The sequence below is a fragment of the Marmota monax genome, unplaced genomic scaffold, assembly GCF_021218885.2.
Source record: "Marmota monax isolate L192 unplaced genomic scaffold, Marmota_monax_Labrador192_F-V1.1 WCK01_AAM20220418_F8-fsc00127, whole genome shotgun sequence".
Classification (NCBI taxonomy): domain Eukaryota; kingdom Metazoa; phylum Chordata; class Mammalia; order Rodentia; family Sciuridae; genus Marmota; species Marmota monax.
The window spans coordinates 805,874-830,271 of NW_026692894.1; the positions used below are offsets into that span (position 1 = coordinate 805,874).

At 47.1% G+C, this 24,398-nt stretch overlaps 1 protein-coding gene across 1 annotated transcript; it reads left to right on the plus strand.

The window, feature by feature from the left end:
* Positions 1–379: 379 nt before the first annotated feature.
* On the plus strand, positions 380–23,487 carry LOC124096743 (gastricsin-like). The gene is made up of 9 exons (XM_046450728.1): positions 380–444; positions 2,162–2,312; positions 2,650–2,767; positions 19,632–19,750; positions 20,100–20,299; positions 21,273–21,395; positions 21,935–22,082; positions 22,609–22,707; positions 23,335–23,487. Exons 1-9 carry the CDS (start codon positions 380–382, stop codon positions 23,485–23,487), a joined length of 1,176 nt encoding a protein of 391 aa, XP_046306684.1.
* The last annotated feature ends 911 nt before the right edge of the window (positions 23,488–24,398 follow it).

The window sequence follows — 24,398 nt, forward strand, 5'->3', positions numbered from 1 at the left end:
TTTCTGCCTCTTTGTGGCCCTCACCCCAAAATGCCCACACCAACCACTGGTTCCTGGAGGAGGAGCAGCTCTGCCACTCCATCTTATGGCGACTTTGTTCTGTTTTATCACCCGTACCTCCTGGCCTCTGCTGTTGAATTCAAAAGTCAACAAGTTGAAAAGTCAGCTGTGGCCATGGTCCAGGGGAAAAAACATAGGGAAACAATGGCTACCTGGTGTACAGGGGACACCCTGGTTGGGGTCATGCTTGCCCAGGGCACAGAGGGAGGGACTCGGCCACATCCAGGGGATATAAAGAGGGAGTGCTGAAGTCTTCACTCCAGTGCGACTGTGGATCTCAGAGTGGCGCTTGCTCTGTGACCAGCTGGGAATCGGCATCATGAAGTGGATGGTGGTGGCCTTGGTCTGCCTCCTGGTCTTGGAGGCATCAACTACACCTGTCAAGTGAGTGTGGGCCTGGCTGTGGGTGCAGGGAACCTCAGGAAGCCTGCAGCCCTGTACGGAGCAGCTAGTCAGGGGGCAGCAGCTGGGTCTGAGCGGGATTCCCTGTTGGGCCAGGGAAGGCTGCCCCTGCTGGAGCTGGGCAGGACTCAGCTGGGAGCAGACAGAGCCTGGCCTCAGGAGCTGCTAGTCAAGGCAAAAGCCTCCTCCCTCCCCAGACTGAGGGGAGAAGATGGTCCTGAAGCAGAGAGTAGGATGACTATGCCCACGCAGGCCTTTGCAAGATGGGTGTGGTTTCTTCCTACAGAAGGTAACAGTCCCAACTAGAGGAGAAAGATAATCTCTCCAAAAACTTTCCTGGGACCCCAAATTTGCTGGAAGAAGCCAAGATCAAATTAGCAAAAATACCAATTCCTGTAAATCACTGTAACATGTTGTTGCAGTAACTCACTTGCAGGTCAGCATGGGAAAAGAAAGAAGCAGCAGAGCAAGCAAAGCAGCAGCAGAAAAAAAGTCCTTTACTGTGTACAGCAATCTTTTTATAGTCTTGTGAACAAAGAAGTCAGCCTTCCAACATCAATAAATCAGGTCTTTCAGCTAATTAAACATAGCATACAGAAGTTTTACTTTCTAATCAGAAGTGACCCGCTTCTCATAGCTAATCTATTCTCGGCCCGGAGTATGTTGAGCTCTGCTCTTTGTTAAGAACAGATAATAAAATTTTTCTCAGCGCCCTCCTAGCCCACTTGGCAGAACATCCCATTTGCAGGCAAGTCCTCCCAAGGACAGCAGACACCTTTTTTTCAAGCATGTCCGCAGTTACCTTATCTAAACCTTGAAGGAGCCTCTCGTTTGCAAGTAGGCCCTCCCAAGGACAGCAGACACCTCGTTTTCAAGCATGTCCAGTGTTACCTATCTATACCTGGACAGAATATCCTGTTTGCAGGCAGACTCCATCAAGGACAGTAATAGTAACGCAGTTACATCTGATTCTCTACAACATGTGGTGTTGAAAATTCAGGATGGAGCCACTGATCTGGCTCAGGGGACAATAGGAGTCCCCGCCTGCCACCGTGCCTGCTGTGCCACCAGGGAAGAGTACAGGGGGCTTTTCTTGTGTGCAGTTTTATAGCCACACATGCAATCAGCTTCAGATTAAAAATATTAGGGGACAATTGCAGACCCCCTATTCCATGGTGTGTCTCTTAGGTAGTACCAGGTGCTGGAGTACACTACAGGAAGGGACGCCCTTTGGGGTGAGATTTGGTATCTCTGAGAACAATTTTATTTTAGTTTTACCTTTTCATGTTTCTGGTGACTGCACCCAGGTCAGGCAAATGGTAAACAAAAGTTGTACCACTGAGTCACATCCCAGACCTGAACCTTAAACAACAAAAGAACAAATATCAGCAGACATCCTCTGGAAGGTGTAAAGTCCCAGCGTCCCAAGTCCCTCTCCCCTTCATAGGAAGTATTTTCAGAGTCTCTGAGAGCAGAGGCCAGGGCAGGAAAAGGACCCCTGAGAGGGGCTGAGGGCAGGCATGAGGGAAGTTCATTGTTTCCCAAATGATGGAGCAAGTGCTGAGTGAGGCTTGAAAGAAGTGGAGAAGGAAAGAAAGAAGAGGAAGAGGGAAGGAGGCAAGGGAGAACATCAGGGAGAGAAGAAATGAGAAGGTAGAGTAAGGAGGGAGGCCCTGCCCTGACACCCAGCCTCCCCTAGGGTCCCCCTGAGGAAAATGAAGACTATGCGTCAGACCATGAGGGAAAAGGGCTTGCTGGGGGACTTCCTGAAGACCCACAAGTACGACCCCGCTCAGAAGTACCGCTTCAGTGACTTCAGTGTGCTCTATGAGCCCATGACCTACATGGATGTGAGTCCTAGTCTCTAGGTGCCCCTGTCCCTGCTGCCAAACCTGGGGACTTCCTGCACTCCCACCCTGAGGCTGCTCCCTTCTCCCAGTCCTGCCAGCCTGGGCCACCCTGCTGTGAGTGGCCCATTGGGCAGAGCATGGGGAGGGCCCCAGCTGACCTGGCAGGTGACCCACGGAGACCACTTGGCAGCCCTGGGCAGGCTGGGATGAGGCCTGAGTGTTTGGGACCCTGGCTTTTGGTGGTACTTAGGGCAGGGCTGTCCTTCCTGCTCTGCCCATGGAGAAACCTGGTCTCTGGGTCCCCCTAATGCTCACAGCTGTCCCCATGGCTCCCCAGGCTGCCTACTTTGGTGAGATCAGCATCGGGACTCCACCCCAGAACTTCCTGGTCGTGTTTGACACTGGCTCCTCCAACCTGTGGGTGCCCTCGGTCTACTGCCAGAGCCAGGCCTGCAGTGAGTGCTGGGCTGGGCAGGGAGGGCCCCTGGGCAGGGCCGGGCACTGGCATGTCCAGGGATGCAGGCAGGGAAGGGTGCTCACTCCTGAGGTGTGGTGAGCCGTGTTTCTAGACCGTTGCCGCCATTAGAAGATGGCGCCGGTTTCCGTTGTGGATCTTGGTAAACAACTCCTTATTAGGAAGTATTGGCGCGTTGTCCCTCAATACCCTATGAGAAAACCCCACGTGGCAGCTTTGGATTGGACTTGAGTAAGCTTTATTAGGCTGTGTGTGGGGCGTGGAGAGAGAGAGCGCTTGAGAGAAAACTAGAGTTAAGGCCTGAATAAACCGCTGAAAGAAGAATCCTGTGTCGTGTCTTCCTTGCTGGCGAGGGGGTCGCGACAATTGGTGGCCTGTACGGGGAACCGAATACCTCTCAATCCCAGGATCCAGAACTTTTAGCGGTCAGGGTGGTGCACTGGTAAGTTCCCAGGTAAGTGGGAATCCGCGGAAAAATTAGCGGGTTGCTCCTCTGTAAAAAGAGAGAGCGGGGATTTTTTGGACTTTCGCTTTATTTCTTCGCTTTCGCTTTCTGCATTAACGCCATGGGCGCCTCTGCTTCTAGCCCTATTCTGTTAGCCCTGGATGGACTGCTACGATCTAAAGGTTTAAAAGTTAAACAGAGTACTTTGCAGATGTTCTTAAAACAAATAGATCTAGCGGCCCTGTGGTTTGCTTACTCGGGCAGTCTCATGACCCCCAGTTGGGAAAAGCTAGGCAGGGATTTAGATTTTGCACACGAACAAGGGACCCTCGAAGGTGGGGTGATTCCTTTATGGAAGTTAGTAAGGGGTTGCTTATCTGACAGTAGATGTCAGGATGCCCTAACCAAAGGACAGGAGGTTCTTGAACAATTGCATGAGGAGAGGTCCGAGGGAGCTGAAAGTATTAAGAGTGGGGGAAGTGATAGAGATGATAAACGTTCAAGTCATCCAAAGACTAGACTTTATCCAGATTTGACTGAATTGAAAGCCTTTGAGGAAGACAGTAGTTCAGATAATGAGGAAGTATTGGCATTGCTATCACGGCAAGCTAGAGAGAAAAGGGGAAAAGGTGAAACTAAAGGGCGAGGTGATCCCCGTAAGGCTGTCTACACAGAACATAAGTACCCAAAGACAGATGTGGGATATGAGGAAGAGGGGAAGGATGCTTTGGAGATTCCTCCTGACCCTCCACCCTATCCTAACCCAGGACTCAATAGGATGTTTCATGCACAAACATGGAGAAAGGTTCATTCGGACATGGGTCTAGCATTCCCTGTGTTTCAAGATGCCAATCGGGGGCGATATCATGAACCCCTTGACTTTAAAATTGTCAAGACATTGGCTGAATCAGTCCGAACCTATGGTGTGGATGCTGCATTTACACTTACCCAGGTGGAGGGCCTTTCTCGCTTTTGTATGACTCCGTCTGATTGGGCGAGCCTGGTGCGCGCCTGTGTTTCTCCAGGAAAGTATCTGGATTGGAGAGCATTTATGTTAGAGGGGGCAGTAGAGCAGGCGGCCCCAAACCATGCCTAGGATAAGGACATACTTTTGGGACAGGGCAGATTTGCCAATCAACAAACAGGGTACCCACTGGAAGTATATGAGCAAATTAACAACATCTGCATCCGAGCCTGGAAGTCCTTGCCTAACAGAGGGGAAGTATCTGGTAATCTAACTAAGATCATTCAAGGCCCCACAGAGCCTTTTTCTGACTTTGTGGCTCGGATGGTAGATGCAGCGGGGAAAATATTCAGGGACCCTGATAGAGCTATGCCTTTGATCAAACAACTTGTTTTTGAACAATGTACTAAGGAATGCAAAGCAGCTATAACCCCATATAAAAATAAAGGAATAGAGGCATGGATGAAAGTCTGTAGGGAAATAGGTGGGCCCCTTACTAATGCAGGGTTGGCTGCTGCCGTTCTCCAGCTAACCCGAAAACCACCCCCTCATATAGGAAAGTGCTTTAGATGTGGCCAGGAGGGACATTTTAAGCGTGATTGTCCCCGAACATGTCAATTACAGGACAAAAAAGGGTCATCCTCAATTGTTCGACAGCCAGGACTATGTCCTCGTTGCAAGAAGGGTAAACATTGGGCTAATGAATGCAGATCAGTCAAGGACATTCATGGACAGCCAATATCAGATAGACAGATGCCAAAAAATGGCCGGAAGGGCCCTCGACCTCAGGGCCCGCAAATATATGGGGCAATGGAGAATGGGACAATGGAGAGCGAAACATGGCCATCTCTACGACATCCCAAAGATCGCAGAGAACCACTACAGGTGCCGCGGGACTGGACCTCTGTTCCGCCTCCAGACTCGTATTAACACCTAAAATGGGAGTCCAATTGGTGGAAACTGACTTTAAAGGACCTTTGCCACCTGGTACTGTAGGGTTGTTAGTTGGGCGTGCTTCTTCCGCTTTACAAGGCCTTTACATCTTCCCTGGAATTATTAATCCAGATACAATAGGAACAGTAAAGGTTATGGTAGAAGCTCCGAAAGGTATTGTGTCCATCTCCCCAGGAGACCGGATTGCTCAATTGTTAATTCTACCCAGTCTACATACCCATTTTCCTGCTGGCTCCCATTTGAGATTAAACGATAAGATTGGAACAACGGGGGGAAATTGTGTGTTTTTGTCCTTAGAAATGGATGACCGTCCCACATTAAAATTAACTATAGAAGGCAAATCAATTTTAGGATTACTGGATACTGGAGCAGATCGTAGCATAATAGCAATGAAGGACTGGTCAAAGGGGTGGCTGGTGCAACTCTCGGATCAATCGCTGAGGGGTTTAGGATATGCTCAAGCTCCACAAGTCAGCTGCAGACATCTATCATGGAAAGATTCTGAAGGACATTCTGGCATTTTTCAACCATATGTGCTTGATCTTCCAATCTCCCTATGGGGACGTGATCTTATGAAGGACATGGGGTTTCAACTTAGTAATGAATACTCAGCAGTTGCCCAAAAGATAATGCAAGACATGGGTTATAGACCAGGTCTTGGATTAGGTAAAAATTTACAGGGACGTAGACATCCCGTACAATCAATACCAAAACTTAACAGACATGGGTTGGGTTTTTCTTAGGGGCCGCTGAGGATCAGGTGCCCATTACCTGGAAATCAGGGGAGCCAGTATGGGTGCCTCAGTGGCCACTCTCCTCTGAGAAACTGACTGCAGCACATGTTTTAATTCAAGAACAGTTAAAGTTAGGACATATAAGGCCATCCACTTCTCCTTGGAATACACCCATATTTGTTATTAAAAAGAAGACTGGAAAATGGCGGTTGCTGCACGATCTACGGGCTATTAATGCTCAAATGCAACTCATGGGATCTATTCAGAGAGGTGCCGCAGTCTGGCTGGGCACAATCAGGAGCCACTTGTCAAAAGAAACTAACTTTATTTTTAGAACCACACACGACAAACAAAATAGTCTCTCAGGAAAAACCCTCAGAGCCTCAACTGCCACCACCGGCTTTCCCCAAGCCTCTCTCTCCCACCCAAGCTTCTCTCCACCTCCCCCAATCCTCCTGCTCTTGAGGCCGATTGGCTGGGTCACGTGGGCGGAGCCAAAAAAGTCCCCCAATGAGCAGCTCCGTGGTCTGAAAGGGCAGGGAAACAGCCCAATGAGCATCACCGCAGAGGAGCCAATCAGCTAGATGTTGCTGGGGCTGAGGAGCCAATCAGCTAGAAGTTGCTGGAGCCGCTGTGAGCCAATCATCAGCCAGCAGCTGGAAGTTTGCTGGCAGCTGGAAGTTTGCTGGGGCCCCTTTGGCTGTGGCTCTCAACATCTCCCCCTCTCTGTTTAAACAACAAGCATGTGGCTTAGGGACCGTGCCTGTTAGGCAGTCCAATTCAACATATGGTCCTTACCCGTCATCGGATGAACTGACCTCTAGGCGTCAGCCTCCTGTCTTAGGTTGGTACCACTGCAATTGGATCATACCCGTCACTGACTACCGGTCCAGCATACAGCCATACTTGTGGATAGGCCTTTGCACCTGTGGGGGGGTGAGGTTCTTTGCCTCACCTCTGTTGGCCCCCAAATTTTAGACCATCACTAGTAGAGGAGGATGCAAAATGCCATGACATTAAGCCAATTGAGGGCTCCTTTGAAAAATTGTACCACCGGTGACATCATCAGCAAAAATACCCCAACACTACCACAAGTCGCTGCACCAACAGATAGTTCACAATGCATACAGGTGAGCTCACAATGTGTCCAGGCAAGTTCTGCAAGCAGTTCAGTGATGGCTATTGTAGAAGCTGTAGATTGGTTTTATCTTTGACTTCACCAGCACTGGGATGAAGATAGGAATTCTGGCAATAATGGCTAAAGAAAAAATTAAGTAACATTACAGAAGGCACTAAAAGAAAACAATTTTCTTAACAATTTACATTGTCTTCACCGGCACTGGGATGAAGATAGGAATTCTGGCAATAATGGCTAAAGAAAAAATTATGTAACACTACAGAAGGCACTAAAAGAAAACAATTTTCTTAACAATTTACATTATCTTTAAGAGAATTATTAAATATAATGAAAAGGAAAGGTGAAAGTAAACAAACAGATCTGTTAACCTTCTTTTTTGTTTACATATTAAAACAATCCTCAACAGTTGTTTACCCAATTTAAATTAAACCATATAAATCACGTGAAAAAAAAATATTTGGATCCATTTTATCATGAGCGCTCATCATATATGATATATGGACATACGTACATTCAAACATATAACACAAAACACAAGTGTGCACACATAATATAATACATACAACACATAACATTATAGTAAAGGCCTTATAACTTTTTACAGGTGAAATCTCCATTGCAATGCTTAAAAACTCTATAGTCAAAAAATAGAACTGATCAGAAAAACATTAACCTAGGTCTGTATGAGCTCAAAAAACAAAATAGAACTTCATGATATGGCAAAGGGCAATAATAAAATAGATATTGAAAAAAGCATCCTGGTTCTGTTGCAGATGTAAGAATAGCCAAACTGGAGTTTTGGATATCAGTTGTTATGGATTTGAGCCAAATCATCTTCTTTTTGGTCTGTAGAAATCGCTTTAGTTAATCTTTCTGGAATCCAAATCGGCTGCTGTTCTCCCTGTGGAAACACATAAACAGACCCCCGACTCCAGACAATCACTGGGTCAGGACCTTGGTTAATCTCTCTGGAATACAAATCGGCTGCTGTTCTCCCTGTGGAAACACACAAACAGACCCCCGACTCCAGACAATTACTGGGTCAGGACCTTTCCATTGTCCTGTTAGAATATCCTTCCAAAGTACCTTGGGCTTATGTACATTTTTTGGACACATATGCCTTTCCGCAGCACTAAGTCCTGATGAATCCAAATTTAAAAAGTTTAGAGTAAAAAGGGTTATTTTAAGTTTATCTTTGGGGAATATATACCCCTTCCCAATTCCTTCTTTTTGCTTTAATAAGTACATTTTAATAGTTTGATGAGCTCTTTCAACTATGCCTTGTCCCTGTGGATTGTATGGGATTCCTGTTATATGAGTAATGCCAAATGTTGAGCAAAATTGTTTAAAAGAGGTAGAAGTATAACCAGGGGCATTATCTGTTTTTAACTGTTTTGGAACACCCACAGTGGCAAAATTTTGTAAGCAATGAGCTATAACATCTTTAGTTTTTTCTCCGGCATGAAGGGAGCCCATCAAAAATCCAGAAGAAGTATCAACTGTAACATGCAAATATTTTAATTTTCCAAATTCTGGCAAGTGTGTGACGTCCATCTGCCAAATATGGTTAGGTATCAATCCTCTAGGATTGACTCCAAGATTAACTTGTGGTAAAAAGGTCACACAATTTTGACATTGTTTTATTATTTGTCTAGCTTGTTCCTTAGTTATTTTAAAGTGCTTTTGTAAAGTATTAGCATTGACATGGAACTTTTTATGAAAATTTATAGCTTCTTCTAGTGTAGAGAAAATATGTATGTCATGTGTAGTTTTATCTGCTAAATCATTGCCCAAACTAAGGGCTCCAGGCAATCCTGTATGTGCCCTGATATGTCCTATAAAGAATGGATCTTTTCTGTCCCAGATTAGACTTTGTATAGTGGAAAGCAAAGAGAAAACAGTAGAAGAAGGGGAAATCCTACCAGCATCTTCAAGAGATACTATAGCATTAACTACATACTGACTATCAGAAAATAAATTAAATACAGAATCTTTAAACATCACAAAAGCTTGTAAAACTGCATTAAGCTCTACCTTTTGAGCTGATTGTTTGGGTACTAAAAATGTAAAAGTTTGATCAGGGGTAACTACTGCTGCTGTACCATTATTTGACCCATCAGTGAATATATTTGGAGCATTCATGATAGGTGTTTTTCTTGTCATTTTTGGAAAAATTACAGGATGCAATGACCAAAAAGACAATAAAGGATTAGATGGTAAGTGGTTATCAAATGAAACATTAGATTTGCACATGATTATTGCCCAAGTATTTAACTCATTAGCTAACTCATCAATTTGATTCATAGTATATGGAGTAATAATTTTATTGGGAGAAATTCCAAACACTCCCTTTGCTGCTTTTATTCCTTTGAGTATTAATTGTCCTACAGCCTCAGGATACCTAGTAAGAATAGTGTTAGGAGAATAAGATAAATGTATCCATAATAATGGACCTTCTTGCCAAAATACTCCTGTAGGAATATTTTTTGTTGGTAGTACAATAAATAATAAAGGCAAACTTATATCAATTCTATCCAAATGCATATTTTCCATATATGTTTCAATGATTTTTAATGCCTTTCTTGCTTCAGGCGTTAACATTTGGGGTGAATTTGGATCTGATGGACCTTTTAGGATATCAAATAAAGGTCCCAACTCTCCTGTTGGTATACCTAAATAAGGCCTTATCCAATTTATGTCTCCTAATAACTTTTGAAAGTCATTAAGTGATTTGAGTTGATCTACTCGTATTTGAATTTTTGGTGGACGGACCATGGTTGAGGATAATAGAACTCCTAAATAATTAATTGGAAAATTTAATTGTACTTTATCTATTGCTATCTCTAGATTATAATTTTTTAATAAGTTTGTAAGTGTGGCATAACATTCTAGCAATGTGTTTTTATCTTTGTGTGCTAATAATACATCATCCATATAGTGAAATATTTGTAGTTCAGGATTTTGATTTCTAAGTGGCTGGATTACTTTGTTAACATAAATTTGACACATAGTTGGGCTGTTAGCCATCCCTTGAGGGAGTACTTTCCATTCATATCTCTGATCAGGACCTTCATGATTCAGTGCAGGGATAGTAAATGCAAAACGTGGACTATCCTCAGGATGAATTGGAATTGAAAAAAAAACAATCTTTAATATCTATAACTAAAACATACCAGGTTTTTGGCAAAGCAGACAACTGAGGAATCCCTGATTGAGCAGGTCCCATAATAACCATCTCATTATTAATGGCTCTTAAATCTTGCAATAATCTCCATTTACCAGATTTCTTTTTGATGACAAAAATGGGAGTATTATGGGGAGATACAGAAGGTTGTATATGTCCTTCCGCTAATTGTTGTTTGACCAGGTCATGGGCTGCTTGTATCTTTTCTTTAGTCAGGGGCCACTGAGGAACCCATACTGGTCTTTCTGATTTCCAAGTAATTTTTATTGTCTCAGTGGCCCTTTCTGAAAAGCCAACCCATGTCTGTCTGTTCCTTGATCTATTTGTATTGGTGCTGCTATACCTTGTTCTTGTTTTTCTAATCTTTTTCCTTTCCTAAAACCTTGTCTAGTCATAATAGTGGGTGCATTTTGGTTGATGTTATTTGTTAATGTCAAACCTAATTGATCTAGGACATCTCGTCCCCATAAATTTACGGGAAGATGATCCAATACATATGGCTGTATAGTTCCTTCACATCCTTCAGGATCCTTCCAATCTAATACCATTGCACTTCTATGGGGATTAGTCGCCACTCCTAGGCCTCGAAGCGTTTGAGTGGCTTGTTGTAATGGCCAATGTTTTGGCCATTCTTGACGAGAGATGATGCTAAGGTCTGCACCTGTATCCAGTATCCCATTAAATTCATGTCCTTGAATATTTAGTTTTAGCATGGGGCGAGAATCTAAATTTAAAGAAAGCATAGCCCAATCTACACCTGTGGAGCCTAATCCCTTGGAACCTCTTTCTACAGTACGACTGGAAAATTTATCATGTAGGCTGGGTATTATTAGTAACTGTGCTATTCTATCTCCTGGTGAAATTACTGATATACCCTTTGGAGAACTGGCTATAATTTTTATTTCACCTTCATAATCGGGATCAATTACCCCAGGACTTATCATAAGTCCTTTTAGAGTAGAAGAGCTGCGTCCCAATAATAAGCCTACTGTTCCTTTGGGAAGAGGTCCTTTCACCCCTGTGGGAATGATTTGAACTCCCATCTCTGGAGTTAGTACTGCTCTGGTGGAGGCGCAGATGTCCAACCCTGCGCTCCCTCTGGTTTGTCTGATGAGGGATCTGATGGACAATGTGTCCTGGGCACTACCCTGATGGGGTTGCTGGGTTCCTCCAGTGCTCTGTATATTTGTGGTTTGGGGCCCCGGAGCATTGGGCCCCCCTGTCCATTTTTTGGCAATGGAGCCCGATGCCTTTCTCCACGATATCGTGGATAAACACCTGGTACTTGTTCGTTTTTTGATAATGGAGTACCCTCTATGGTGGTTTGAGAACGGCATTCATTAGCCCAATGTCTCCCTCTACGGCATCGTGGGCAAATACCTGGTATTCTACTCCTTTGATACCTAGTTTTGTTAAACCCTCCTCCAATGGGGCAATTCCTTTTAAAATGTCCTGTTTGTTCACAATTGTAGCATGTTCTTGGCCTGGCATCTAAAGCCTGTTTTACTGCAGCTGCCACAATTTGCCCTTGTTCATTAATGTCTCTGGCATCTAAAGCCTGTTTTACTGCAGCTGCCACGACTTGCTCTTGTTCATTAATGTCTCTACATAATTTAATATATGTGTTTAAATCTTCATGTTTCCATGGTCTAATGATATCTCTGCACCAACGATTCGCTTGCTCATAAGCCAGGTGTTTTAGTAATGGCATTGCTTGTTCTGTATTCCCAAAAACTCTGGTAGCTGTTTGAATAAGCCTATCTACAAATTCAGCATAAGGTTCATTAGCTCCTTGTATTACCTTAGATAATTGACCTTGTAAACCTCCATGTCCTTGTAAAGTCTTCCATGCCTTAATTGCATCTGCAGCAATTTGTGCGTATACGCCAGGATCATATGCAATTTGTTGCTGCTGATCCTCATAAGGTCCCTTTCCTAACAACATATCTAGATTTCTCTGAGGATAACCAGCTGCTGCATTTCGCCTAGCCGTCTCCTTGCAAAATTCCTCATTGGCAACCTTCCATAACAGGTATTGTCCTCCATTTAGCACAGCTTTACACATATTAGCCCAATCTGCTGGCGTCATGTTCAAGTTGTTAATGGATTCGACCAAGCTTACAGTGAAGGGTGCTTGAGGACCATAGATTGTTACAGCCTCTTTTAGCTGCTTCACTGTTTTGAAATTTAAAACTTGGTAAAATCGCTGCCCTCCTGCCTCAAATACAGGGCATGTTAATATTTGAGACCTTTTCTCAGGATCCCAACTATCAACTGCGGGGGTTGGGGGCCTCCCAGCATATGGAGGTGGCGCTGTTGGTTGGACACTTACGCCCTCTGGTGATAGAAAGGTGTTAGTAGCAGTCTCCTGTAGAGGTGGTGCTGTTGGTTGAACACTTACACCCTCTGGTGATAGAAAGGTGTTAGTAGCAGTCTCCTGTTGTAACTTTCCCCCTGATGGCTTTTTCTGTTTTACACTTTCTTTCTCTGTCTGACTAGCTTGAGAGGCCTTCTCTTTTACTTGAATCTTTTCCTCTGTCTGACTAACTTGAGAGACCTTCTCTTTTACTTGAATCATTATGTCTTCTCCTTCCTCTACCATTGTCTGAACTGAAGGCTTTGGACTAAGCAAACAAGATACGAATGTCCACAATGGCAATGTGCCAACTGGCAGAGTCCCTGGGCTTTTCTTTTCTACTCTTTTTAAATCTTCACCATGATGGTTCCATTGTGATATATTTAACAACTCCTCCTTAAAAAGCCATGGGCTACATTTTTGTATTGTATCAACATATGCCCTGACTGCTCTTGATTTTACTGGGATGCCTCCTTCCTCTAACAATTTACTTAACACTCTTTCAGTTTGTTTTTTACTAATTTCTGATCCCATATTTCTACTATAATACAACCCAACAAGATGACGCCAAACAAAACCGAGACAGAATGAAATAAAAAGGGAACAACAAAAAGTCATTATAGCCTTTCTATCCTCCTGACATGGGCATCCGTCCTTTCTCCCTATCTGTTCCTCAGACGTAAATAGTTTTTCCTCAGATGTGAGCGGTTTTTCTTCCGTCTCACTCATCTCCAGGGACAGGCAACTTAAAACAAAAGTGAAGCAAAATAAAAAAGGAATCTTAAAATGGCTACCCATCCTCTCGCCCTGCCCTCAGGGGCGAGCAGTTTCACTTACCCTCAGTCGCTCCCCGTGCGAGCCACCAAATGCCGCAGTCTGGCTGGGCACAATCAGGAGCCACTTGTCAAAAGAAACTAACTTTATTTTTAGAACCACACACGACAAACAAAATAGTCTCTCAGGAAAAACCCTCAGAGCCTCAACTGCCACCACCGGCTTTCCCCAAGCCTCTCTCTCCCACCCAAGCTTCTCTCCACCTCCCCCAATCCTCCTGCTCTTGAGGCCGATTGGCTGGGTCACGTGGGCGGAGCCAAAAAAGTCCCCCAATGAGCAGCTCCGTGGTCTGAAAGGGCAGGGAAACAGCCCAATGAGCATCACCGCAGAGGAGCCAATCAGCTAGATGTTGCTGGGGCCGAGGAGCCAATCAGCTAGATGTTGCTGGAGCCGCTGTGAGCCAATCATCAGCCAGCAGCTGGAAGTTTGCTGGCAGCTGGAAGTTTGCTGGGGCCCCTTTGGCTGTGGCTCTCAACAGAGAGGGTTGCCTTCGCTTTCTACTATCCCTAAAAATTGGCCAGTGATATGTATAGACATTAAAGATTGTTTCTTTTCCATCCCATTACATCCTCTAGATTCAGAACGTTTTGCTTTCACCTTGCCTTCGTGTAATCACGAGGAGCCTGATCAGAGGTTTGAGTGGGTGGTTCTGCCGCAGGGCATGGCAAATAGTCCTACCATGTGTCAAATGTTTGTAGGTGCGACTATTGCTCCACTCAGACAAAAATATCCATCATTAAGGTGTGTACATTATATGGATGATATTTTGTTAGCAGCAAAGACCCAATGTATGTTGGAGGCTGCTTATACTGACTTAATACAATTGCTACAGTTAAAAGGCTTGCTTATCTCACCTGATAAGGTACAGATGGGGGACTCTATTAATTATCTTGGTGCTACTATCTCTTGTAAAGCTATCACACCCCAAAAGATAACTCTGAGGACTGATAAATTACAGACACTAAATGATTTCCAAAAATTATTGGGTGATATAAATTGGATTAGAAGTTACCTACATATTCCCAATGTTGAATTAAAACCTTTGTATGAAATTCTTAAAGGTGATTCAGATCTTACTTCCCCTCGACTTCTTACTGAGGAAGCCAGGTCAGTGTTGCTTAAAGTGGAAGAGGCTATACAACATGCTAGCCTTTGTAGGTTTCAAGGGGATAAACCTCTCCAACTATGTGTGCTCGCCACTGTGCGACAACCTACTGGAGTTTTATGGCAAGATGGTCCTTTACTGTGGATACATCCACGTATGTCCCCTGGAAAATCCCTTGAGTATTATCCTGATGCAGTTGCTTCCTTAGCTATGTTAGGGATACAACAAAGTGTACAATTTTTTGGTTTCTCTCCAACGTCTGTGATTGTTCCTTATACATGTCAACAAATTCTGGTCTTATGTGCTAACTTGGATAATTGGGCTATATTACGATGCTCTTTTTTAGGAGAGATAGATAATCACTATCCATCACATCCTCTTATTACATTTGTTAAGGAACATCCTATCATTTTCCCTAAAATCACTTCTTCTACGCCTATTCCAGGAGCTACAAATATCTTTACAGATGGATCTAAGACTGGTATTGGGGCTTATGTGATAAATGATCAACCTCCTATCCAACATCAGTTTGCTCCTGGCAATCCACAATGGGTGGAACTGCAAATTGTCATAAAAGTTTTTGAACAATGTCCATTTCCTTTTAATTTAATCTCAGATTCTGTCTATGTAGTTCAAGCTTTAAAGGTGTTGGAAGCAGTGGGTCCCATACACACATCAGGAGTAATGTCTTCCCTTTTTCTCCATCTTCAAACATTGATTTGGAATCGTTCCGCCTGTTTTTACCCCTTGCATATTCGAGCCCACACAGGTTTACCCGGTGCTCTTTCTGCGGGCAATGCCCAGGCAGATCTTGCTACTCGTCCTTCTTGGGTGTTCCCTATTTCCTCCTTAGATCAAGCTAGAAACTTTCATAGTAAGTTTCATATTAATGCAAGAGCACTTCAGAAACTCTTTACCATCTCCCGTGCTAATGCTCGACAGATTGTGTTGGATTGTCCTAATTGTGTGATTTTACATCATCCTCCTTCTATAGGCATAAATCCTCGTGGTTTACGGCCTTTAACTATATGGCAAATGGATGTTACTCATGTTCCTGACTTTGGTAAACTTAAATATGTCCATGTATCTGTAGATACTTGTTCTGGCATTATCTATGCTTCCGCTTTGTCTGGGGAAAAAGCTGGAAATGTTATCGCACATTGCTTGGAAGCTTGGGCAGCCTGGGGATTACCACAGTCCATTAAGACGGACAATGGTCCAGCATATACTGGGCGACAATTTTCTTCCTTTTGCAGCCAGATGGGTATCCAACTTGTCCATGGTTTACCTTACAATCCACAAGGCCAGGGTATTGTAGAGCGAGCTCATAAGACTCTAAAAGAGATGTTACTAAAACAAAAAGGGGGAATTGGCTTAGGCCACTCCCCGAAAGAGCGCCTCTCCCTGGCTCTATTTACTATCAATTTTTTAAATTTGGACATTCAAGGGCGCTCTGCTGCAGATAGACATTGTTCGCCCTCTGCCCCGAATTTTGGGTATGTTAAGTGGAAAGATGTCCTTTCTGGACAATGGTATGGGCCTGATCCCGTGCTGGCATGGGCACGAGGTTCTGTCTGTGTTTTCCCACAGGACCGAGTGGAGCCGGTGTGGATCCCTGAACGACTAACGAGAAAAGTCTCGAAGACAACTGATCAACAAAGGGGGACCCTACAAGAGTCCAACGATGAGACCCTTCATTCTGCTGAGTATCCTGGCCCTATCACAGACGATAATGGTCCAGATGTTACCGATGCAGTGGTGGGCGGTAGCTCGGACATGGCCGATGCCGATGCCGGTCCATAAAAATTCTAATGTCCTCCCCACTCTTTTTTCTATTTCATGTGAGATGTCTGCCCCTTGTGTCTACCCTAGAGGAGATGGGGAACGGGTTTTCAACCTTTCTCGTGTTAATCTCACGGGAGTTTTCTGCTTCAGTTTCTTGAGAACTCGTTGTATTCGCTTACAGCGCAACAATTTGACCAATTGGGAGGACCCCTTACAGAACAGTAGGGTCTCACTGGGAACCTTGTCTGTGGTGCTTAACCGAGTGAGTAATGGGGAAAAGGAGGGCTCAGGAGAGACTACAAATTCGACCGAAATGAATATCACCACTTTGGCTATAATTTCCCAGGTGTCACTCCCGGTGGCTTTTCCTAACGCTAGTAATGCCACTTATTTTAAGGCCTCTCCTTATTGTACCCCGTACTATTCTTTCCCCCCGACATTCACACCTTGTCAAGATCATTCTTGGGAGAAGCGCCAAGTTACTGTGGGTTTCTCTCTTTCCCCTTCTCTTAAAAGGTATTTGTATAATTCTTCCAAGGATAATTCCACTACAGGAACAGGCTGGTCTTGGTTTCAATGGTTGATTTCCAATGAAAAGGGGGCCACAGCCGATGTCTCTGCTCTGGCCCAATTGAGAGGAGTCCAGAGCTGGCTGGTTAATGTGTCTGGCTCTGTACAGGACACTGTTAATGGTAGGAGGCTTAAAACATTTCATACAATTCTCAGGTGTCCAATGCTACCCTGCCCTCTGCACAGGACACTGTTAATGGTAGGAGGCTTAAAACATTTCATACAATTCTCAGGTGTCCAATGCTACCCTGCCCTCTGCAGCAGTCTGCCTTCATTCTCCGTTTCTGTTCCTTTTGACCAATGATACCGATACTACAGGATCGGAAATGATTGACTGTTCTAATTGTACATGTGTCTTGTCTGAGTGTTGGAATGGATCCTGGAGCACGGCAGTTGTTATGAAGGTCCCGACTTTCGTCCCGATTCCGGTTACTGCGGATCCGGACCCCTTCCCTATTATTGAGGTGCTCAGGAGCCGTAGGGATTTTGGAATCACGGCAGCTATTGTAACAGCGGTTGCAATGTCTGCTGCTGCAGCGGTCACTGCTGGAGTGGCCATGGCTAGTCAAGTGCAGACTGCGGCCACAGTTAATCAGGTTATCCAACAAACTTCCAAATTTTAGAGTCTCAAAGTAAAATCAATCAACATATTTTATCAGGAATTTTGGCCGTTAATCAAAGGGTGGATCTCCTCCAAGCTCAGATTGAGGAATTGTCAGACCTAGTACATTTGGGTTGTGTTGATCATCGTGCACATCTATGTATAACATCTCTCAGATTTAATGATTCCAGGAATACCTCTCAAATTATTGGACAGTACCTGGCCGGAAACTGGTCCATGGAAGCAGAGAAGTTGATCCAGACCCAACTGACACAAATTGCCATGTTGAACAACACTCGTGTGGACCCTGTGACATTGGGCCAATTTACGAATTGGTTGTCTTCTGCTTTTTCTTTCTTTAAGGAATGGGTGGGAGTAGGCATTTTTGGAGCGGTGTATTGTTTTGGGGTTGTCCTTTGTCTGTGGCTTTTCTGTCGCCTAAGAGCTCGACATAGCCAAGAAAAGGCTATGATCGTCCAGGCTTTTGCAGCCCTAGAGAATGGTATCTCTCCACAAGTTTGGCTTGCGCAACTTAAGCAATAATTTCCTGGGTTTTGGCCATTGCACCCCAAGTTATCTTTGACATTGCACTGGGATTGGCATGCCCTCCTCTTCCTGCTTTCCCAGTTATGAAAGGCCCATGCACTCTGCAGGCCTTGTTGCCATTGCACGCAGGTGGGCTTCCATACTGGCGCTGCACTTTATGCTTTGGACCCTTCGTTTTCTCAGGGCCTGAGAGATGGTGTTGCCACTTCCAACCTCATAGTCACTGACTGGCTACTTGTAAAATCCCCCTTCCTTTTCGCCGTCATCACGATGCAGGATGCGAGGCAAGGCACTGCACTTGAGTGATCCGGTCTCCGGACCTCAAGGGAAGCACGTCCTATTGCATACGGGTTTGACGTCCAAGCCCCGTCCCATGAAAAAAGGCGTCGGCTGATATGGTGTCAGATCTAGGGAAGGCGCCTGCTTGGGACTGAGCCATACATTGCAGCCATGTTTGCACAGTGGGATAGGACCTCTACTTTCGCCTGCATTGTTTTTTAAGAGATAAGGGGGAACTGTGGTGAGCCGTGTTTCTAGACCGTTGCCGCCATTAGAAGATGGCGCCGGTTTCCGTTGTGGATCTTGGTAAACAACTCCTTATTAGGAAGTATTGGCGCGCTGTCCCTCAATACCCTATGAGAAAACCCCACGTGGCAGCTTTGGATTGGACTAGAGTAAGCTTTATTAGGCTGTGTGTGGGGGCGTGGAGAGAGAGAGCGCTTGAGAGAAAACTAGAGTTAAGGCCTGAATAAACCGCTGAAAGAAGAATCCTGTGTCGTGTCTTCCTTGCTGGCAAGGGGGTCGCGACACTGAGGAGGACCAGGGACTTGTTTAGGGTCTCAGGGCATCAACAAGCCAGAGGGAGGAGGCTGGCCCTGCGCCAGGGTGGCCTCTTGCCTCGCCTCGTGTCAGGATGGACCCCTTCATCTCTGCCGTCCACCTCACCCCCTCCAGTTCATTCCGCTCCACCCTCTCCTGCTCACCGGGCAGTGCTGCTCCTCCCCTCAGGACGCTGTCCACTCTGTGCCTCGCCCTCCACTCTCCTATCCACTAGCTTCTCCCTGAGCGTCTCCAGGGACTGGCCACAACTATGCTGGATGTGGTCCCTGTCCTGGAGTCATTTAGGGAGACAGAGGATCTTCAGTTTTAATGCTGCCCTGATTCATTCCAAAACCTTGGGTCTGGAATGTGGACATCTCTGTCCACCATGGGCACACCCCATGCCACCTCCACATTCCACTATGCCCAGCTCCTGGGTGAATTGAGGTTGGGGTGAGTGGATTCCTCTCTAGGTCTCCCTCCCACTCCTCACTGGATGAGCATTTCCCACTAGGTTTCTGCCGATTTCTGGTGTGGGGTAGAGATAGAGGTGGAGTCTAGGGCACCTGCTTACAAGGTGGTCATCACCGGGCATCCAATTACCTCTGAAACATGGGCTTTTAGGCCAATGCCTTCCAACTACTATGAGCCAGGGGCCAAGGCTGTCAGCCCCTGCCTTGGTGACCAGGTTGGGGTGCAGAAGCCTCAGGCTGGGAGCTTAGGCTGAGGGCCAGGCAGGGTGCAGCCCATGAGCCTGAGAGCCAGGCAGCCCTCTGCTCACCCCTGGCCTCCATGGCTCCCTCCTGCAGCCACACACCCTCGCTTCAACCCCAGCAAGTCCTCCACCTTCTCCACCAATGGGCAGACCTTCTCCCTGCAGTATGGCAGTGGCAGCCTCACTGGCTTCTTTGGCTATGACACCCTGACTGTGAGTGCTCCAGCTGCCACCCCCACCCTGGATGAGGGGGTGTGAGAGGGTGGGGACCTAGATGTCCTTGTTCTTTCCTGTCCAGGGATGGGGCACCAGAGTGACCAGTCAGAGAGTGCCTTTTTTCAGGAGCTCAGAACTGGGGGGCAGATGTGTGGGGGTGGGAGGCTACAGTGAAGGAGGCCCTTGGAAGAGAAGTGACAGTTGGGATGCCTGTGGAGAAGTGGGCAGATGGGCCAGAGGAGGAAGGAGGAGGAAAGAACATGGAGGGTCTCTGGTGGCATGGGGCAGGAGGACATAGATGAACTCAGAAGTGTCACTTCCACTCCAATGTGTCTTCCCCCCACAGGTTGAGAGCATCCAGGTCCCCAACCAGGAGTTCGGCCTGAGTGAGCAGGAGCCGGGTACCAATTTTGTCTATGCGCAGTTCGATGGCATCATGGGCCTGGCCTACCCTGCCCTGTCCGCGGGAGGGGCCACCACAGCCCTGCAGGGCATGCTGCGGGTGGACGCCCTGTCCAGCCCCATGTTCAGCGTCTACCTCAGCAAGTGAGAGACTGCCCTGCGGGTCCCTAAGTCCTGCCCTGTACCAAGCCCTGATCCCTTGGGGTGTGGAGACCTCCCAGCAGGGGGTGGCTGGGCCACACTTGTTCAGAACCTCAGCTCCTGGGCTCTGACTCTCCTGGTCCCCTGCCCCTGCCCCAGTCCACCCTCACGACCCTTTGCCTTCCTAGGCAGGATGGTCTCTCCTTCTTCAGTCTAAACTTCTCCAGGGTGTCGCTGCTCTAATTCCCCATGTCTTGGGCCTGCCTCCTGCTCTGGGCCCCGAGAGCCCACTGCCTCACCTGTGCTTCTCCCTGAGGCCTCTCTGTCCAGTGACCTGCTGCCTCGCCTCCTGCATGGGTCCTTCTAGGTCTGGGAGTCTTCTGGTCCACGTCCTCAACTCTCCCACTGTCCTCCCAGCCCCCACAGCAGGCCAGGTCAGGAGGCCCTGGGCCTGGCTTTTCTCTCTTGCTGTCCACCTTTCTTCCTCTCTACTGTCTAGAGTCAGTTCCACCTTCTTGCTGTGGCTTGGTCTCCTTATCCTGCTTTCAACACATTGACCCTGTCACTAACTCTGGGGACTCCTTTGGCCTGTTTATACTTCTACCCGTAACCTCTGCTACCACTCAGGGGAGGCTTCTGGAAGAAACATGGCCTGTATTTCCCTCCCCTCCACCAAAGCCTTCCCTTGTCTATTTGCAGCAGAAAAGAAAAAACTTGGGTTTCAGTAGGGCTCCTGGTGACAGGGTCCAGCAATGGCATGAATTCAGAGGCAGAAGGCAGCACAGTGTGGGTGCTCTGTAGCATGCTTTTGGGGGAAGTGCCATTCAGGGGGATGTGGGAACACACAGCCTTGTCCTCAGGACACCCCCATGTGAATCCTGGGAAGATGCTCTTTCCCTGTGAAGGTGACTTCTCAATATGTGTGTCTCCTTCCTTAACCTCTCCTTCACTTCCCCCTTCCCTGTGTGTCCTGCAGCCAAGGGGGATCTGAGGACGGAGGAGCAGTCATCTTTGGAGGTATGGACGAGAGCCTGTACACAGGGCAGATCTTCTGGGCCCCTGTCACCCGGGAGCTCTACTGGCAGATCGGCATCGAGGAGTGAGTCTGGGGTGGGGGTCCCTTTGGGATGCACCTTCCTTGGAGCTGGCTTCTGGACACTGGTGGCACATGCACATCCAGGTTCCACTGATGTGGGGGCACCAAGGACTCCTGTGGCCTGTCCTTCCCAGAGCCTCAGCTGTCCTCCACAGGGGCATCAACCCTGGGTCTGGAGAAAGGGGTAGAAGGGGCACATGTGGAATCCCAAGTACTGGAGAAGCTCCTGTGCAATCACACAGGACCCTACAGATTAGAACCTGAGGTGTGTGGGACACCTAATTTGTTCCTCGTCCTTACAACAAACACGACAACCCTGGTTTTCAATGATTCTCAAAACTTCCTTGAAGTTTTTAAAATATATCCCTGGAACCTTCAGGTTACCCTGCACAGACTCAGAGGGAATGTGAGGAAGGGAACAAGCTGCAATGGCCCTTGGGGGTGCTCATCTTCATCGGGTGGCTTGGTCCCCTGTGCCAGGAAGGTCTCCCCTGGTTGCCCTGACCTGATCGGGCTGAGGCTGCCCTTTTCTTGCCACCCAGGTTCTATGTTGGGGAAGAGGCTTCTGGCTGGTGCTCCCAGGGCTGCCAGGCCATGGTGGACACAGGAACCTCTCTGCTCACCGTGCCCCAGCAGTACCTGAGCTCCCTTCTGCAAGCTATAGGGGCCCAGAAGGATGAGTATGGACAGGTGGGTGTGACATGGATGCGCCCTGGCCAGGAGAGGTCAGCTCAGTGTTTGTTGTTTGTGCAACGTGGGTCCCTGTGAGTGAAACTTGGGGCCAAGCAAGTGAGTAACAAGAGACAACTCTCAATCCACTGCTTCCTCTCCTCCACACAGCTATGCCCCCTCGCTCCCGTGTGTCCTGGCAAATGAAATGGTCACCTAATTAACCCTCCCCACTAGGGGAGGGACCCTGGTACACTTTTTGCACATGGCTGTGTGATTTCAAAGGACACCTGCAGGGAAATGGCAGCGATTCAACCTCTCAGAGGGGCCATTCAGGCAGGAGGAGCGTCTTTGGGTGTGGGACATTCTCAGGTCTCTCCAGATGTCACCCACTGTAGCAGTGCACGTGACACCCACGCAGTACCTACATAGCATTTGCCCTGAACTGTGCCCTCTGCTCCAAAAAGAGGTCTTGGGCATCTGGGGTGCTTAGCAGTTGCTCTGGGATGGGGAATGAGGGGACCTGGAAGAACCTGTTTCTCTGCAGTTTTTCATGAACTGTAATGACGTCCAGAACCTGTCCACCTTCACCTTCGTCATCAACGGGGTGCAGTTCCCTCTGCTGCCCTCTGCCTATATCCTCAATGTAAGTCCTGGTCCCTGGCTGAGCCACTGGGGTGGAGGAGTAGGTGCAGCCAGAAAAGCTCCACCTGGCCCTGTGCCATTTCCAAACTCATGTCACCTCGAATTATCCCCACCAGAAGAGTGTCACCCATGATCAATCAGTCTCTTAATCAGTGGAGAGGGGCTCTGTCTAGGGCTATCCACTGTGTGCACCCCGGTGCCCAGCTTCCCTTTAGGTGAAGGGAATTGTCACAGCATTTGATGGGGAGATTCTCTTTCTGTTTTACAAATGAAAACCTGGAGGTTCAGAGAGGTTCAATAGCTGATCCAGCTGCACAGATGATGAGGGTGAAGGCAAAGTCTGAATGCAAGCTAGCTTTACTCTAAGCTGAACCACCATTCTGCTTTTGCCAATGAGGAACAGAAGGGAGCTTTAGCAAGAAAAGATACCAAGCATGGGAATAGGTGACCCTGCACAGGCCACTACAACCTGTGTTTACCACTGGGAAATCCCTCCCACCAGCCCCTCTTGTGATACACCACCTTGTCTATGAGCCTTCAGGGCCAGTCCTGGGCTCAGGGCTCAGGCTAGCAGTGGCCAGGCCATGTGTGACCAAATGAATGAGTGCTGCCTTTCTCTGTTGAGCAGGAGAATGGCTACTGCTTGGTTGGACTGGAAGCCACCTACGTGTCCTCAGGAAATGGCCAGCCCTTTTGGATTCTTGGGGACGTCTTCCTCAGGTCCTACTATTCCGTCTTTGACATGGCCAACAACAGGGTGGGCTTTGCCACTGCCGCCTAGACTTTCCTCCTGGACACCTGGGCTCCCGTCTTCCTCTTGTCCCCACCTTGCCTGGAGTCCTCTGTCCTTCTTCTCTGCAATGTGCCATTCTTTGTGGACCTTCCCTAATAATAAACAGTATCCCATATTGTCAGCCTGTTGTTTTTGGAGTTTTTTTGTTTCTTGTAAGTAGTCCTGGGTCTCAGGGAATGGCAGAGTGGGAATCAGGACAGTTCTCCCCGTGATAGATATGTGGGGCCATGAGATTCCTTTGGGTCACTGAGATTGTAAGTGAAATGGGTCCTGAGCTGAGGCATGGAGATGAACTCTGTCTTCCTCAGAGATTGGAGTGTCTTCACAGCTTTCCTCTAGAGGGTGGCAGTGGTAATAGAGCATAGGTGATGGGTAAGGGTCCCTACTCTAACAACCTGAGATGCCCTGGTGGTCCACTTTACCACTCCCACAGCTACCACTGAATCAGAACCCACATCATGTCCACTGGCAGTGTGAAGTGGGGGGCACAATTCCCAGATCTAGATGTCTGTCCTTTCAGCTCTTAATCAACCTTGGCCAGAATTTTCTGAAGATTCTGGACACCTATGTGAACTTGCAACCTTAATGGTGTCCTTGAGGGAGGAAGTTGAGCTATATACTATTTCTTCAAGTGTATCTGTAGGCTGGAAACTGAGTTAGTCTGACTGAACATTACCTGGACTCCTCTGTACCAGGACTTTTATTTGGAGGAGGGTTGTCCCTTACCCACCAAGAAGGTGGATAGTTCCTTGAGTTACATGGAAATCAAGCCCACTTGCTCAACCAACTCAGGAAGAGGTTTGTCCTTCTGGGCTCATTTCTGTCATCCTTAGGTGCTTCCTAGCAAAACCCCAGAAACTGGGGTAACAGGATGTATGGAGGAGGGGCGGGGCAGGGTG